Genomic DNA, 17114 nt, shown 5'->3' with positions numbered 1-17114 from the left:
ATGCCTCAGTGGCTTCTTTTATTCAGTATTAGCTGCATTTGCTCCATAGGCATGTCAAACATTCAACATACTGTAAGTGATACCTCCTCACGGATCAGGGATCTGGGTGTTAGTTCTGCATGGATCACGAAACGGGGTGCTCCTCCCATGGTAAGCACGAGCTACATTAAAAATTACCATATTATAAAACTGTTCCTCGCATGCCTTGCATAAAATGCCTCAGCACACAAAAGAAAAACAGTGTCTTCTTTTGTACTTAAATCAGGTCTTGCAGTTGTGTGTCAAGTAGTTCTCTTGCATCTAATTTATCACGCAGTCCCGTTTCTTTTTAAGACAAGAAATTAGACTGGCTGTAACAGGAGTCGTGCATTGCTAGAATCAAGATAGCAGAAGTCTGTTTCTACCTATGTTCCAGGCAGAATATATCACTTCCACTGCCTTCGCTCGCGCTTTCAGTTTCCCAGTAATTATAAAGCCTCGATACCCAATCACCAGCTGTTTAAGAAACACAAATATGGAAAATCAAGCTGTTGCCTAATTTTTGCTGTACAGATGCAGAATTATCTAAGAGAGTCCCTACCATCTTCTGCAGCCTGGTTTTCCAGTTCTGAAGTAATGGTACTTCCATCCCTCCCTCCAGGGGACATACCCCTGGAAGAATAAAACTGCTTGGAGACATACCTAGATGTGACCTGAATTCATCCCTTTCATCTGTTTGTTCCTTTTGCCTCATGTAATGCCTCTCCCCTGAGTTATTTTTCTCTTTTTTTTTCTTCTTTTTTTTTTTAATTTAGCATTTGGAAACAATCTTTCTTCCTTCGCTCTAGTAGCCAATTCCTGATAACATGATGATACAACTGGGAGCATGACGGGTCCAAGAAAGTTTAGCATCTTTGCTTTTTATGGGATAGTCCACAAACACAACTGACTTGCTCGCAGAATGGCAGATTATTAAGATCAAGAAGGTTGGTTGATGCTCTGCACTAATGAGTTGAGAATGCCAAAAGATTTTTAATATGAGGTTATTATTATGTACATACAATACATATTTATGTCTTATATTGCAGCAGAGGATCAGCCCTGAAGTCAGACATTTAACAAATAAGTAAACCCACAAATAAGTCTCCGTCTCAGGGAAGCCAGCATCTGGGTGGCATCAAGGAAAACAGGTGGAAGAGCAGGCAGAGAGGCGGCTTGCAGGAGGCAACAGGAGCAAGGGCAGTTATTGCTGCATCAACACACAGTGCAGCAGAAGAATCCTAACAGCTTCTGAGTTACTACTGGGAGGCAACTGATACTATGGGAAAACAGCACTATCAAACCAGCACTATCAAAGGTGAATTTTGGCTGAAAATTCTAGATCAGGCACTGCTAAGTATAGCAGTAGTATGCCAAGTAATTATACAGAGGAAAGGTTGGCAATTGCTGCCTTACAGGAAACTAGTAGTTGAAAGCATGAAAGTCTCTTATGAGTTTAATCAGACCTTTGTTGTAGCTGCCATGGAAACGAAGGATATACTGAGAATTTATTTCCTAATACGTGGCCTGTAAATACTCTGAGTAGAGATAATTTGGTAGCTACATCTATTGGAAATGCAATCAGGACATACTAAATAGGGTGAGACACGGTAAATGTGGTATTGTCAGAACAGATTACAGTTAGGCTTTGTCTTTTGATTGTCCTGGGCTGACAGCACTGACTTATTTTCAGGCAGATACAGGGCAAGTGATTTCATAAAAATTGCTGTGTTCATCCAACACAGATCAGTCCTCGGAAAACCATCTCACCCCTGGGAATGTGAGAGTAAGTGAGTCCATATAAAAACAGATCCTTGCTGTGGGTGATGCTATAATGAAGCAGTCTCAGAATACTTTCACAATCTCTCAGGGTATTACGATAGGAAAGTACAGAGCCTGAACAGTGTGACACCTAATTTCTCTCCAGCTGCAAGCAGGTGTGCTATTAATTCTGAAATATGGCACTCACAACAAACACAGTGAATACTCCACTGAATGCAACAACATCTGCTCTAAGATGACACTCATTTATAGGAGGGCTGTGGAGGTTACTAACAGAAACAAACTGTTGCTTACATTTCACAAAACAATTTAAGTGTCTAAGTTTCAGTCTTTGGGATGTTTAAACTATAAATACTGGGCCTCTGGTTTCACTGGGAACTGGGGATACATGGATATGCAGGGAAAGTTCTGCTGACTTTTCATGAATTCGGAGCCAAATTTTTGTTGACCTGCACAATTTTTGACAATGAAAAGTCAACATTTTAGAAAACGTCTGCACTTCTGTAACGTGCCACTGAAAAAGGCCTGACTCGTCTAGGATGCTGCAGCCAACAAACCCCACCGGTGCAGGAAACTGCGCCGCGTGCGCAGCAAAGGGCTGTGCTTGCCATCAGTCAGCTGCTGCCAAGTACCTCCCGGGCATCTCCTGGCTACCTCCTGGGGCACACATAAAGAAGCCAGAAGCTTTGTGTGTTCTCATGTGGTCAGAAGGCTTAACACTAAAGAAGAAAAGCATGGCTGTCATCTCCCACTTGGGATGGCAATAGTGATAATCCATAATTATGGGTGGAAGGAAGGTAAAAGCTGAACACGCAGATGGGAAAGCTGTACGGGCAGGCTGTGAAACACCGAGGTTATGCGATGGAAAGAGAGGACACCAAAACAGAAAACCGAACTCTTTATGACTCCACTGCTAGTTTTGCCTAAAGGCGTAGTTTTTGCTTTATTTTGGATTCTTCAGGTATTATAATAAAGTTGATTTTAAAATGTTTTTCTCTAAACTGAGATTTAAAACTGTATTAACTCTACTCACAAGTGAAATAAAAAACCCCAACATGCAGGCCTCCCACTAATAATTTCCATCCCTCCATTTATTTATTATCTCATTTGTAATGCAATCTGGAAGTCAGCTTCACATAGTGACTTCATCTCAGGCCCCCTTATTATGCGATCTGAAGTAAATCAACTTTCTATTTGTTTCTCTCTGGAGATCCTTGAGTAATGTTCCCCAAGAGTTCTGCAATTATCCTTACAAATTTTTCTGCTGGGTCAAAAGCAAGGATATGGTCATAGAAATTACATCTTTGCAAAAGTTTTTCTTCAACCTCTTTTTTGCCCCGATTGAGTTGTAGCTTGAAATTAAGTTTGCAAGTAAGCTAAAGCAAATAGGAGATTAATTAATTTCTGAGTAAGTGTGTCTAAAGCCAGGTTTATTAATTCAGATTAATTCTTCCAAGTAATCCTTGCTAACGTGAAGGGTTAACAAATTCTTTGTTTTATGATGAGCCACCTTAGCATGTATACACAGTCCCGTCTTGATACATAGCACATTCATCATATTTTTCTTTCTCGTTACTCTTTGGAGAAATGCTAAATGATAAGGGTTCAATAAAAATGATTCCTCAAATCTTCCCTTTCCATCCTTTCCCCTACCATGCACTACAACTCTTATATTCTCCTAGGATAATTCTTCTTTGTCAGTTCTGACAAGATCGCAGAATGAGATCTGGAATGTCCTTTCAAAAAGGCAAAATATAAGCTACCCATATATTTTAAAATCACCACAAGGTAAGCTGTAAGCACGCAAAATATTAGAGACCTTTGCTACAGTTCATACACACACTTACCTCATGGTAAATGAGAACAAATGCACAGTAAGGCATGGACCAAAGCTCCTAGAGCAGAGCAGCTCAGCTACCTAGGGGCTGGTGCCAACTTCTCCTCTACGATTGGAGTCTACAGGAAACGTTCTTTCATTGCTAGCTCCCTTATTTCAAATGCCCCTCAAACCTAGCCTGGGAAGATTTGGTTTGAAGTTTAATGAATCCATGCTCAGCATAAGCTGTTCAGTTTTTTCCCTATTGAACTGCAGTGTGGGAAAGGTGGCTCAGGAATTTGAGCCGGGAGAGTTGTAGTTAGGATGCGTTTGTTTTGGCAGTATCTCCAAAAATCTCCTATATTAAGATGTCTTTTAAAAGAAGTGCTGAGTGTGCTTGGAAAAAGAGCTGTTCTCTGCAGTGGTGGGATCTCTGGGGCAGGGGTTGGCAGCCCTCCAAGAATGGTGTACCAGACTGATTTTTTTCTTTCTCATCTTCAGAAGTTAAATGTACGGTTTAAAAATCAGCAAGAGCGAGTGGGAGAAGGAAGGTGCTCCCCACCCAGAGCCCAGGTACCACAGCCACCTTATCAGCAGTGCCCTTCCTCCACGCTGCCAGCCGAGGGATGCTGGTTCCACATAGGGTATTTCTCAAAACACTCCACTTCTCAGCTCTATGCTCTATGCTCATCCACTGCTGCGCCTTTTAAAATCTGTCCACATAGTTCATGTAGCACACGTGCTCTCATTTGCTGGTCTGTCCTCTAGGACACCATGAACCCCCAGACGCAGAGGCAGTGTGATTTCACTTACGCTGCCACATCATTTCTGACATCTGGAAAACTCAGTTTTTAGAGCTCACTGGTCTCATTTTTCTTAAGCATTGCACTTGCTCCAGGCAGTGCAGAACACTGGTCATCTTCAAGGCCTCTTAGAGACCTCATGAGAAATCAGGGACTTAATAAATTTGGCCCAACACATCTGTCATATCCTCATCTCATCAGAGGACAATTCTACAGCAGAAATCATAGAGCCAAGAGCTGCTATCTCATTCCTAACACGTGTATGCATATGAACATATTACACTGCATTCCCTATCATTTAATGTTGATTTTTTTAGGTTTTGATTTTTATTGGTGCATACTTTTTGTGGTTTTTTGGGTTTTGGTTGGGGGTTTTTTTGTGTGTGTGTTGTTTTTTTCTTACCGACAGGCATGGAAACAGTAAAAGCCAGGTTCTGGCACATGAGAAGGTTCTTCGGTTTTCATCACTGGGATGAAGAACTGATGCTTTTTGTTTTGGCATAATCTAAAGGTCACGGGGGTGTCCCTTTGACAAAGTGAAGTTGGTAAGGACCTGATGTTTCATTTCTCCATGTGTTGAACACCCAGCTGAGGGAAGATAACACACTTGTTCTCTGGAGGGGAGTTAAAACAGGTGCTGCAGGTCTCTGAAGCAGAGTTGTTCTCTGAACCCCTCAGGCCATGACCAGCTGAGAAACGTGGATCTGGGGGACATTTATTGTGGTCAGGAAAACAATTTCTGATCAGGAGGATCTGCCCAGTTTACCCCTGGGGTATTTCCTTAGGAGCTGCTGTACTGCGCTGCAGCCTTTACGTGGCAGTAGAGCTCAGCTCTGCTTCAGGCCACCAGACAGACAGACAGCCACAGGCAAGGGGCCAAACGCCAGAAGCGTATTACTTCAGGGCTACACTGTGGAGAGGTTACAGATCGCTATTTTAAGCACCAAATCAGTAAGGCCGCTCTTCCAAAAGCAAGACAGACTATATGGTGCTATTTTAAATACTGGTGGCAGAAGCTTCAGGTCCTTCTACAAAGGATTTCGATGTCAGCAGGAGCAGAATGTAGCCAATGCTAACCAGGGAGCAAACAGGTCCCTAGTGACTGTATAGAAGACATGTAGGGCCAACATCCTCCGAAAATCTCAGTATTTGACTGAGTTAGTTCATTTAGACAGCACGATAAGACTGTGAAAGCTAAGCCATTCAAGTTACCTACTTGTTTACTCCACCATGTAATTCCTATCTCCTTATCTCAACACACTATATCAAAGCCATAGATGTGCAGCTTCCAAAAGTACCTGAGAAACTGCACTAGGGAAGCAAAGCTATAGGTCTAACTGCAGCTACATCTACACAACCATTATTAACGTCATACTCGAGTCCGTCCCTGATTATGCAGTCACATCACTTGAGCCAGATGCTGACATCTATTCTGCACGCAGAGCCAGAAATTAAGTGCAAGCCAGTTTTCCTTTGACTGGGTTTTCTTGCCTGAAAAACCACTGGCCAGAAAAGCCTCTCAGCAAAAGTTACTGATCCAGCCTACAGCAACATTTGGCTTCAATGTCATCTGAAGCCCCCAGATAATGTTATAGTACAGGCACCGGCTAAGGAACGGCAGCTGCTAAGAGGATCTACTTTTGGCAAATCTTTCCAAATACTGTTTCTAAGTGAGTAAATACTAAGAGGATTTTCAAATTCAGTAGTAAACAAATAAAAAATGCTTCTTAATTAATATCAGCTACATTTGTATACAGTAAATAATATAGCTTAACCCTGACTGATTCAGTTAGTACACTTATAGCATTATCTATTTCTCTAGACATCCCAAAAATGATCAAAGAAGCTGACATTTTGAAACATAATGATTTCAGGATCCCTTCCTGTGTAAAAAGCAGCAGCCAGGAAATTTTAAACCTTTCTGGTTTTAAAGAATTAGACTAAATTCCCAATGTAGGCTGAATTCTAAAATCAAATTATCTTAAAACGCAAAATGTACTGAGAACATTCAGGGAAAAAAAGAGCTTCCATAAACTCAGAGCCAATTTTATTTAGAATATAAAAATCATAGAAACCAGGTTTTCCAAATTATAGTGCTGAAAAAATCTGTTACGACATTAATGAAATAATAATAATAAAAAAGACTGAAGTAAGAAAATAGGTAGGGATTTAAAATGTCACAGTCTGACATTTTCCATAATAAAAGAGCATAAGTTGAAGGTGATATTAGTGGCAGCAATGATTTTGAGTCTCCAAAGAGAGTTCATTAAACAATCTTCACTGACATCTAAATTTATGTAAAAAGCAAAGGCATGGAAGGAGAGTTGGATGACTTTCAGGATGTTAGACTTCCAATTAGGAAAACCTTACCAAGAAGAGACAGAAAAGGACTTTGATCAGAGTTGGAATAGAGGATTTGTTTGCAGATGCTAATTGAAATAAATGGTGCAAAAAAACTAAGGAAGTGAAATGTTTTCCTAGAAGTGAATTACTTATTGGTTAAAGACTGTGTATTCATTTTGGTTTGGGCCTTTTCCACGAAGATGTGCCAAATATGATAACAAGCACTGAAAGTGGGTAACAGCTAGGATCTAATAATCACAATATGATCAGAGCAGAGATGCTGAAGTATTAAGCACAGCAAAACAACAAGGGAAACAAAGGCTTCTATCTGAAGCAAATCTGAATCTGAAGACAAGATAACCAGAAAGAAATCTGACTTGCAAGTTTGTAACCTGCAGTAATAGAAGGTAGGAGTCACAAGACGAAGAAGGAAACGGACTTCTGATCTCACAGGGGCAATGTATAGAAGGGGAGAAGACAATTCAGGATAGGAACATTGCACTGTATCTTAGCAAAGCTTCTCTGAAACTAAATTTGAAGAAGATGATCTGATAACTTCAAAATTGAAATGGAAGTTTACATTTAAGTTCATTGACATTTGCCACATACAGTTTTATTTTAAGTGAGTGAAGATGCGGTAGCTGTTCAAATCAATTTGCCGGAGAGCTTGGTGACTTGCTGAGGAGTCATGCTACACAGCAATCAAGGCAGGAATTCAAAACCCTGCCATAACCCCCAAAATACTGTCAAGCTTTCCAGTTTTAACACCAAGGACATTTTCAGAGCAGCAAGAGAGATCTGAATGTATAGAATAGTCCTGACTCTTAAGCTGAGACTCCTGCACTAACAACAAGCAACAACCCTTTGCACTCAATTCCTTACTTTTCCTCTCAGCAGCAAAGCTTGTGTCTTTATTATAATTTCTATATCACCACACCGCTTTGCCCCATTCCTAAGGCAGGACCTCATGTACCACTTCATTGACCAAACACCCTCCTGTGTTGGGTTTGCGTGGCAGGGTTTTGGTAGCGGGGGGGCTACAGGGGTGGCTTCTGTGAGAAGCTGCTAGAAGCTCCCCCTGTGTCTGACAGAGCCAATGTCAGCCGGCTCCAAGACGGACCCGCCGCTGGCCAAGGCCAAGCCAATCAGCGCCTCTGTGATAACATATTTAAGAAGTAGAAAAACACTTAGAGAGAGAGAACTTTTGCAGCCGGAGAGAGGAGTGAGAAGATGTAAGAAACTCTGCAGACACCAAGGTCAGTGCAGATGGAGGGGGAGGAGGAGCTCCAGGCGCCGGAGCAAAGATCCCCCTGCAGCCCGTGGTGAAGGCCATGGTGAAGCAGGCTGTCCCCCTGCAGCCCATGGAGGAAGGATGAGGGGGTGTAGCGATTCCACCTGCAGCCCGTGGAGGACCCCACGCCGGAGCAGGTGGAGGCACCTGAAGGAGGCTGCGGCCCGTGGGAAGCCCACGCTGGAGCAAGTTCCAGGCCGGACCAGTGGACCCATGAAGAGGGGAGCCCACGCCAGGGCAGGTTTGCTGGCAGGACTTGTGACCCCGTGGGGGTCCCCACGCTGGAGCAGTTTGCTCCTGAAGGTCTGCACCCCATGAGAGGGACTCCATGCTGGAGCAGGGGAACGATGAGAGGAGTCCTCCCCCTGAGGATGAAGAAGCGGCAGAAACACCGTGAGATGAACTGACCGTAACCCCCATTCCCCGTCCCCCTGTGCCGCTGAGGGGGGGAAGGTTGAAGCCGGGAGTGAAGTTGAGCCCGGGAAGATGGGAGGGGTGGGGGGAGGTGTTTTAAGAGTTGATTTTATTTTCTCATTCCTCTACTCTGTTTTGCCTAGTAATAAATTAGATGAATTCCCTCTCTAAGTTTGGTCTGTTTTGCTCGTGACGATAACTAGTGAGTGATCTCTCCCTGTCCTTATCTTGACCTACAAGCATTTCGTTATGCCTTTTCTCCCCTGTTTAGTGAATGAGGGGAGTGAGAGAGCGGCTCTGGTGGGCACCTGGCCTCTAGCCAGGGTCAACCCACCACACCTCCTTTTAAGGCAGCAGGCAGAGATCGAAACCAAGAGCAGCAACACCAACTCTGAGCACTCCTGGGGCATCAGGAGGGGCACACAGGGAGGATGTGCATGGTGGCTCCTTTCGCCCATCCCCAAACTGACTCAACATCCTAGTTTACAAAATGGCAAGCACAGCTCAGGCAGACAACTTTCAACACAGAAATACAGATGTTTTTAACAGAACTGCTCTGGAGAGTCACAGCTTGGAGGTTTGAAGACCACAGGTTGCATACCCATAAACTAGGCAGTTTCAGGAATAGTATTTTTACCTGTTTAAAAAAACTGCGTAGAAATCACAAGATTTTTAGTATAATGTGGGAGAAGCTTCTAGGAGCTTACATGTCAAGGAATTATTACACAGATCCCACAACCATTATTCACTGAAAAACTGGCAGCATCTACAGTGTGAACCCAAGGTTTCTGAGGGGAGAGGGCAGTTTTTTGAATTTATCAGAATGGCCTGGACATACATGAAATTTCTCTGCTAACATTTATAATTTAATTTTCCTTTAACTGGGACCGGCAAGCTTTTTGACTAATGGAATGAACCAGAGATATGTTATAAAAGGTTTAATAAGGAGTTCTCTATAATTTTCCAGTTGTGTCACTGCAACAAGTCCAACTGCATCCAGCGAGATGCATCTCTCAAACGTAATCCAGAACTTCCACAGTTGGCTCCTTGGTGCCTTCCACAACCATCAGTCCGTGGCTCCTGACTCTCAGCTCACAAGGGTCTCCCTGCCACAATGGTTGATGGGTGCTGCTGTCCATAGCTCCTTACTCTGCAGCTGCAAGAGAGGCAGCAGCAGACAAACCAGCCCGTGGCCTCTGAGAAGGGTGCTTATACTGCAGCAATCCCTGTAGCAGTTGAAGCATCAGCCAAGCATACCTACCCCTCATCCAGTTAAAGTGTAGTACAGGAAGTTTATGCCTTCAAAGGTAAGAGTAAAGCAGTTTCAGAGCTCACTTTTCCTTCAGTTATAAACCAATCACTTCCTTCACTTTGCGTTACGTCTGGAGCAGCATCATGAAGAGACTTGGATCCCATTCACTTGGAAATGAGATTTTACCCTTTTGTTCGGCTCTGAAATTAATTTTACCTTCCCTTAATTAGTGCTTCTATTTAGGGCATAATGATGTTCCCATCTTGCTGTACTTCAAATTAAATATTTTTCTTACAGCATTCACTGAATTAGAATCAGTACAATAAAATCTAGCTGTGCCGCAAAACCACAGACTGGTGGAGGTCAGCAGAAACTTCTGGAGATCAGTCCAACTCCCTGCTCAAAGCAGGGTCACCTACAGCAGCTTGCTTGGGGCCATGTCCGGTGGGGTTTTGAATTGCTGCAAGGATGGAGACACCACAACCTCTCTGGGCAACCTGTGCCAGTGCTTAACCATTCTTAGAGTAAAAAAGTATCTTATGCTTAAACAGAATTTTTCATATTACAGTTTGTGCCCACTGTTTCTTGTCCTGTTACTGCGCACCACTGAGAAGAGTCTGGCTCCATCTTCTTTACTTCCCCTATCAGGTACTTATACACATGGATAAGATCCCCCTGAGCCTTCTCTTGTCCGGGCTGCACAACCCCAGCTCTCACAGCCTCTCCTCACATATGAGAGGCTCTATTTCTTCATCATCTTTGTGGTCCTTTGTTGGACTCACTCCAGTATGTCCATCTCTCTCTCGTACTGGGGAGCCCAGGACTGGACCCAGCACTCCAGATGTGCCTCACCCGTGCCGAGCAGAGGGGAAGGATCACCTCCCTCGACCTGCTGGCAGCATTCCTCCTAGTGCAGCCCACAAGGCTGTTGGCCGCCTTTGCCATAAGAGCACCTTGCTAGCTCACGTTAACCTTATTGACCACAAGGACTTTGCTGCCAAGCTGCTTTCCCGACGGTGGGCCCCCAGCCTGTCCAAGTGCATGGGGTTATTCCTCCCCAGGCGCAAGACCGCATATCCCTTTGTCAAACTTCACTAGATTCCCGTTTGCCCACTCCTCCAGCCTGTTCAGATCCCTCTGAATGGCATTACACCCATCTAGGGTATCAACCACTCCTCCCAATTTGGCGTCATCTGCAAATGTGTGAAGGGTGCACTCTGTCTCACCAGCAAGATCACTAATGAAGCTATTACAAAGTACTGGAGCCAGTATTTACCCCTAGAGTACACCACTAGAAACTGGTGTCCAGCTGGACTTTGTTCTGCTGATCGTAACTCTCTGAGCTCAACACTTCAGCCAATTTTCAGTCCATTATCTAATCCATACTTCACTAGCTTGTCAATGAGGATGAGAGACGTTGTCAAAAGCCTTACTAAAGTCAAGGCATTACAACATCCACTGCTCTTCCTTCAACCTCCAAGGCAGTCATCTCATTGTAGAAGGCTATTAGGTTGATCAAGCATGGATTGACCAACATAAAAAGAGGGCTTCAGAAATCCATGCTGACTACTGCCAATCACCTCCTTGTCCTTCATATATTTAAAAACAGCTTCCAGGATTATTTGCTCCACCACCTTCTCAGAGATTGAGGTGAGGCTGACTGGCCTGTAGTTTCCTGGATCCTACTTCTTGCCATTCTCGAAGACAGGAATGAATCTTGCTTTCTTCCAGTCCTCAGGTACCTCCCCTGATTGCCACAACCTTTTAAAGAATTGAGAGTGGCCTCACAGTGACATTGGCCAATGATGCATCCCATCACGTCCCATAGACTTGTACATGTTCAGTTTGGTCAAATGTTCCCTGTCCTGATCCTCCTTCACGGAGGGTAGGTTTTCATTGCTCAAGACTTTCCCACTGGTCTCAGGGGCCTTGGATTCCTGAACACAAGTCTCACCAGTAAAGACCAAGGCAAAGAAGACATTAAGTAGCTTGGCCTTTTCCATGCCCTTTGTCACCTGGTCCCCTGCCCCATGCAGCAGTGGGCCCACATTTTCCCTAGTCTTCTTTTTGCTGCTGATGTGCCTGTAGAAGCCCTTCTTGTTGCCCTTCATATTTGTTGCCAGATTCAATTTCAGATGTACTTGGGCTTTGTAACTCCACCCCTGCATGCCCGGACGATGTCTCTGTATTCATACAACAAATATTTCCCATGCATAGCTACTACATGAGTTTACAACAAAATTCTTTTTAAAAAAGCAAAGAACAGAACCAGCGATTTCAAATTTTCATTCCAATTCTGTGGTCTTCAGTTCTACTTACCCGATCTATAGCGCTCATCCCGTGACCCTGAGGACCTGCGACGGTGATATCGAGAGGAAGAGGACGGAGTAACAGGAGTTCGACGTTCTTGTGGTAATGCCTGGTCCACCCCTGCATTAATAAAAAACAAATCAACCAGCTCATTCTGATTGAATTCCAGAAGCTTAATAGAGAGGAGGAGTTCTAGCCTATACTAGAAGTAGAAAATGAACAGTCAGTGGCTAAACCATGTCATGTCCATTGGTTACTCAGTACTTGCCTCTGGTCAGCTTTTCAGGTGTGGTTATTTTCCTGGTTCTCTCTAAGACAACCTTTTCCCAGGATCATAAACTACATAAGTAAGCCCGGTGATTTCCTTTTTTTTATCCCCTAAACAGGTGACCTTTCACAAAGTAGTATTCAGGAAATACTTTAATGTGCAAATAAAGAAGGTGGGCACTATTGCAATGGACCTTGAAGCTTTCCTGCAAATTGGTTAAAAACAGTTCCTAAGAAGACTTAGCCAGTGCATGTTACTTAAAACCTCATGTGGTTGGATGATATCAGCTGGTGACAACACAATACTAACCTATGGAAGCTAGATAACCTGTGGGAAGGGAACCATGTTAATATCTATAGGTATTTTCAGCTACCAAGGGTCAGAAAGTAAACAATAACTGCACCAAACCAGGCTGAAAACAATAATCTGTTCCAGCAAAACAATCAAAATAACTCAGCCTTAAAATATATATACCTGCAGCATACCAGTGTGCTGGGCCTAAACATCCAGTATTTAAGACTCCGACCTTGTATTCTTCCCTTTCTCATAGTGCATTTGTGGGGTTTTTTTAAATAGGTATTTTCTTGAAGGCTCCTTCAACGACAGTAGTGGTAGAACAGCAGCATTGTACATAAACACTTCAAGAAACTAATGTTCCTTGACAACTTCCAGAGAAGAGTGAAGTGAGTTACTTAAGCAGGGAAATTCAAACAATAGGAAAAGAAAGTAAACTTGCACCTGTAATAGTGCCATAATATGTAACCCTGCTCTCTTCCAGGGAAGAACCTGAGCGACAAGGCCAGCACGCGATGCGTTCAGCTTAGAGTTAATAAAGCACAGAGCCTTAGGCACTGTGATGCACTGGGGCAAAAACCTAGGAGTACCTAAAGACATGGAATTAATTCTTTCCTCTATTTTTGCCTTTAAAAAGTAGTTACACACTAAATGTAACTGTAAGGACAGAAGTAAAACTGGCCTCTTGCGTTTAGGATTGATGGTAGGAAAGATCTGTTAAAATTACTTAATTAAATGATTAATAATTAAGTATTCAAATGGATGACTAAAAAATTGAAATTGGATTCAACAAAACAAAGCTTGGAAATATGTTTAATTTTCCGATTAAAACACAATGTAAAAATTCTCCACTACTATTTCTGAACTATTCAATGCCTGCTTATTGGAGAGGGATAAGAGTTTATGCTTGTGGAAACAAGAATTTTTATGTAGAATATAGACCAACTGAAAATGCTATGTTGACTTCAATCAGTCTCAATTATGTTTTAATGGACTCTTTAAAAAGCATCTTTTAAAAAAAGCTGGCATTGTACATTTATTTCTTTGTGAAAACAAACTGAATTCAAAAAACAGCTTCTCTCTTAAATCTTTGGAATATCAGCAATGTCAAGTCAGCTTTGATTTTGTGGAGAAGTGGCTGGTTGGCTAAAAAACATACTTGGAGTAAAACCTCATAGGCGCATAAAAGACAGAGTGAATCCATAATTTTTCTTCTACTCAGCTTGTGATTAATAATTCATACTCTTAAATCAAATGAAATGTCTTCATTTAACTGCTCTGTCTCCACACTGTAGTGCTGTGTAATTTCACTTGCCCTCAAGCATATGATGCTATGAACCTAACTTCTGAATCATTGAAATAATCAGAAGAAATATTTTCTCCTCATCTGCATATTTAGAGGTTTTCCTTTATTGGGTGACCCTGAGAACCAGCAATATAAAGTTAACAATAATTTTGATTGACAATTTTTTAGAAATTATGTTTCAGTCTGTACAAGATGCTAACCACCATTATTCATCTCAGTCCCTATCCATACTGTCAGGAATTAAATACTCTCTGGAAATCACCCATATTTACAAAAATACTAAAAAAAAAAGAAAAAAATTCCCAAAATCATGCACCTAAAATTGCTGCGTGACAGAGGTTTTGGGAAGAAAGCAGTGCCACAACTTCCCATGGTAAATGACTTGTGTAGGGCAATGTCATGTGGAGAACAAAGAAAAATAATCGAGGTGTTGCTATTGAAGTATATCATCATGATTATGCAGGAAAAGGGGACTGAATGCACCCTTCCTATAACAAAATCACATGCAATAGGCTTTAGAAACATTGAGGAGAAATTAAACTGTGAGGAAAAGCACCAGTTTCAGAGGTGTGCAGTTGCTGTAGGAGGTAGACCTGAAAGCTGTTGGACAAAATACATTCAAGCCTGTGGTTTCCTTCTCCTGACCATGTGGCTATGAGACACCTCAGGTGTCTCAGTCTCTTCTTCCGCAGCTGTGGGCAGTGCATAAAGCTCTTTTTCAAGGTGTAAAAGAGACGGTGCATGTAAGGTAGCCTCAAGCAGTGACCCTGCCGTTGCAGAGGACAGCAGGACGCCCAACTGGCCAGGCAGCACTGCCGCCCCAGGTACCCCCAGCACTGCAAAGGGCTCTTCCCTCCTCCGGTTCACTGCGGAGATTACGCTGCTCCTTGTTCTTACTATAGATACAGAAACCTCTCATCTAATCTTAAAATTAAGATATTTTAACTAGTTTACCTCCCTCCTACTTTATATGTGTGTGTGTTCTTATAAGTCAGTCTGTTCTGACCCAATGGGCAATTTGGAGTTTCCACAAAGAGCCAGGAAAGAGACAGCTCCAACATCCTGCACTAGGAGTCATTTAAGGCCATAGCAAACTAAATCAGAATATCAAAATATCTTCTGCTTTTATGAGGTCTGAAGATCATTTGATGGCTTTAGTTCCCACTTTCCCATGAATATAAAAACAGCGAATAAACCTCTACCCAAGTACGGAGCAGGACGCGTGAACTTGGCTCGCTGACAGCGCTGATTTACATGAGGAAGTTAATTCTGCACTAAAATACAGAGGAGAAGCTCTCCATCAACCATCTGTGGGGAGACTTCATTTTGTACTAAGTTCTTTTAACGTGAGGAACCACAAAGCATCACCTGACTTTGCAGAGACAGTAAGAAACCTGATGATGGTTCCTTACTGAAGGGGCTGGAGCAGGCATTAGCTGGCACCGCCTGGACTGACACCTTCGCTTCCCAAGCACCCGCGCCCTCACACAGCACCAACGATGCTGTGAGACAAAGTACACAATAGCGAAAACCTACATGCTGCCATTCCTGAGCGATGGGTAGGAGTAAAAGCCATACAGAATAATGAATATCATGAAATCAGTGAAGTGCTGCCATAAATAGCGAAGCGGTGTTAACAGCAGAATTGTTCACCTCCATGGAGGCTATAGCAATACAGCGCAGTAACAAGCATCTTTTTTTTTCTTTCATTTCTACTTCTGAACATAACTAAATCCAAAAAATTGATAGCTTTCGCAGCCAGCACACAGGGTCTGTGAGTTAAGTGCTAATGCTTGTTCAAGTGCAGCTTCACCCTGATGCATTTGTGAATTGGTGGAAGCGGTGGCACAATGGGCTTTGAGAATTCATACTTGGATCGATTCCTAAATTTAAGGAGGCGGCAGAGTAATGAATGGCTTTCATAAAAGAAAGGACAGTGTCACGCCAGTGCCCTGTGCGCAGACACAATCACAGGCACCATCAAACTGGCATCATCCTGAATAACGCCACAGTCCACCCAGTCTTCAACTGAAGCAGGACTTTAAAAGGTAAGCATAATTAGCACTAATGATTGACTCATTACAAGTCATGAAGAATTTCAGCAAAACAGATATGCCTGGAATACAGTTATTTTATATAAAAAGCTGAGAAATCAGTGCTTTGTGCTCGTAGCATTACAAATAAGCATTGCCAGGTGCACTGGAGCAAACAGCCACGGTCTTAATACAAACATTAGTTCGTTTATCTAATGCTGCTAATGTTGGATTCAGCTTGCAGATTAAGACACCTATATTTAGGTGTCGACAAGAAGGTGCTTAAGCTAAGCTCCCATTACGAAAAACAGAGATCCAGGCCAGGACTCAGGAGTCTGAGCAGAGGCGTCCAATGCCTTTTCAGATGTGAGCTATGATACCTGGCTTGACCAGAATCACGTATGTCCCCTTTAAGTCTGGTTTTGTATGCACTCGCTCTGTGCAGATGTCTCTGATACCATAGCAAACCCTGAACAGTGTTAGACACCTGTCTTCAGGCAACTCCATCAGCCCAGTGGAGCCCGGAGAGCTACGCAGGTCGTCAGTGGAGGTATCTGCCTTGGAATAAGCTGAAAAGCTCTCTGGGTGTCATCAACTGAATTAACTGTGTCTCTTCACATAAGAATGGGAGCTTCAATACCAGGTTCATAGGCCGACAACTTAATGCAGATATATCAATCTACAAATCCTAATCTGCAAGCTGGATCCTGCCTTGACTGTGTTTAGCTAAAAAATGCAAGAGCCTCAGTAAATCTATTTAAGCAACACCACTGCAAGCTGGATAGCTTTCATTTTAAGTGCATGGAAGGCACAAAACTGTCAGCTGGAAGCAGGCTTCACCTCTTTCCCTCCTTTTTTTTTTTGCCTTCACCTCTTTGTTCCTCCTTTATTTATTACTTCTTTTTGTAGCTAAATTGCAGTGCTATGTGCTGATCATGTGGCAATAGCTGCATGGCCCTCTCCAACAGAGGACAATTGTTTCCTTAATGACAGCTGACAAGTTCCCTTGATGTATCTCTTATTCCTATGTCTGTGTCAAATTTTTGAATCTAAAAATATTTAAAAGCTGAAACGTCTAATTGACAAGAAATAGAAGGCATTCTCAGATACTGGCTACATTTATTGTTCTAAAACTAACTTACAGCAGGTGACCCCAGGAGAGAGCTGTAGGATACATCCAGCAA

At 42.8% G+C, this 17114-nt stretch overlaps 1 protein-coding gene across 6 annotated transcripts in view; it reads right to left on the bottom strand.

The window, feature by feature from the left end:
- The window catches only part of DIP2C (disco interacting protein 2 homolog C), a 329448-nt gene that overhangs the window by 126016 nt on the left and 186318 nt on the right, over positions 1-17114 (bottom strand). For all 6 annotated transcript variants that reach the window (XM_054815993.1, XM_054815996.1, XM_054815990.1 and 3 more), the window contains one exon: positions 12039-12149. In XM_054815993.1, coding sequence (XP_054671968.1) covers positions 12039-12149 — 111 coding nt within the window. The remainder of the gene's footprint in view (positions 1-12038; positions 12150-17114) is intronic.

The sequence above is a fragment of the Grus americana genome, chromosome 2 (genome assembly GCF_028858705.1).
Source record: "Grus americana isolate bGruAme1 chromosome 2, bGruAme1.mat, whole genome shotgun sequence".
In the NCBI taxonomy this organism is placed as follows: Eukaryota; Metazoa; Chordata; class Aves; order Gruiformes; family Gruidae; genus Grus; species Grus americana.
Note: the sequence above shows the minus strand (reverse complement) of the source record. Positions and strands in the feature narration are given on the sequence as shown.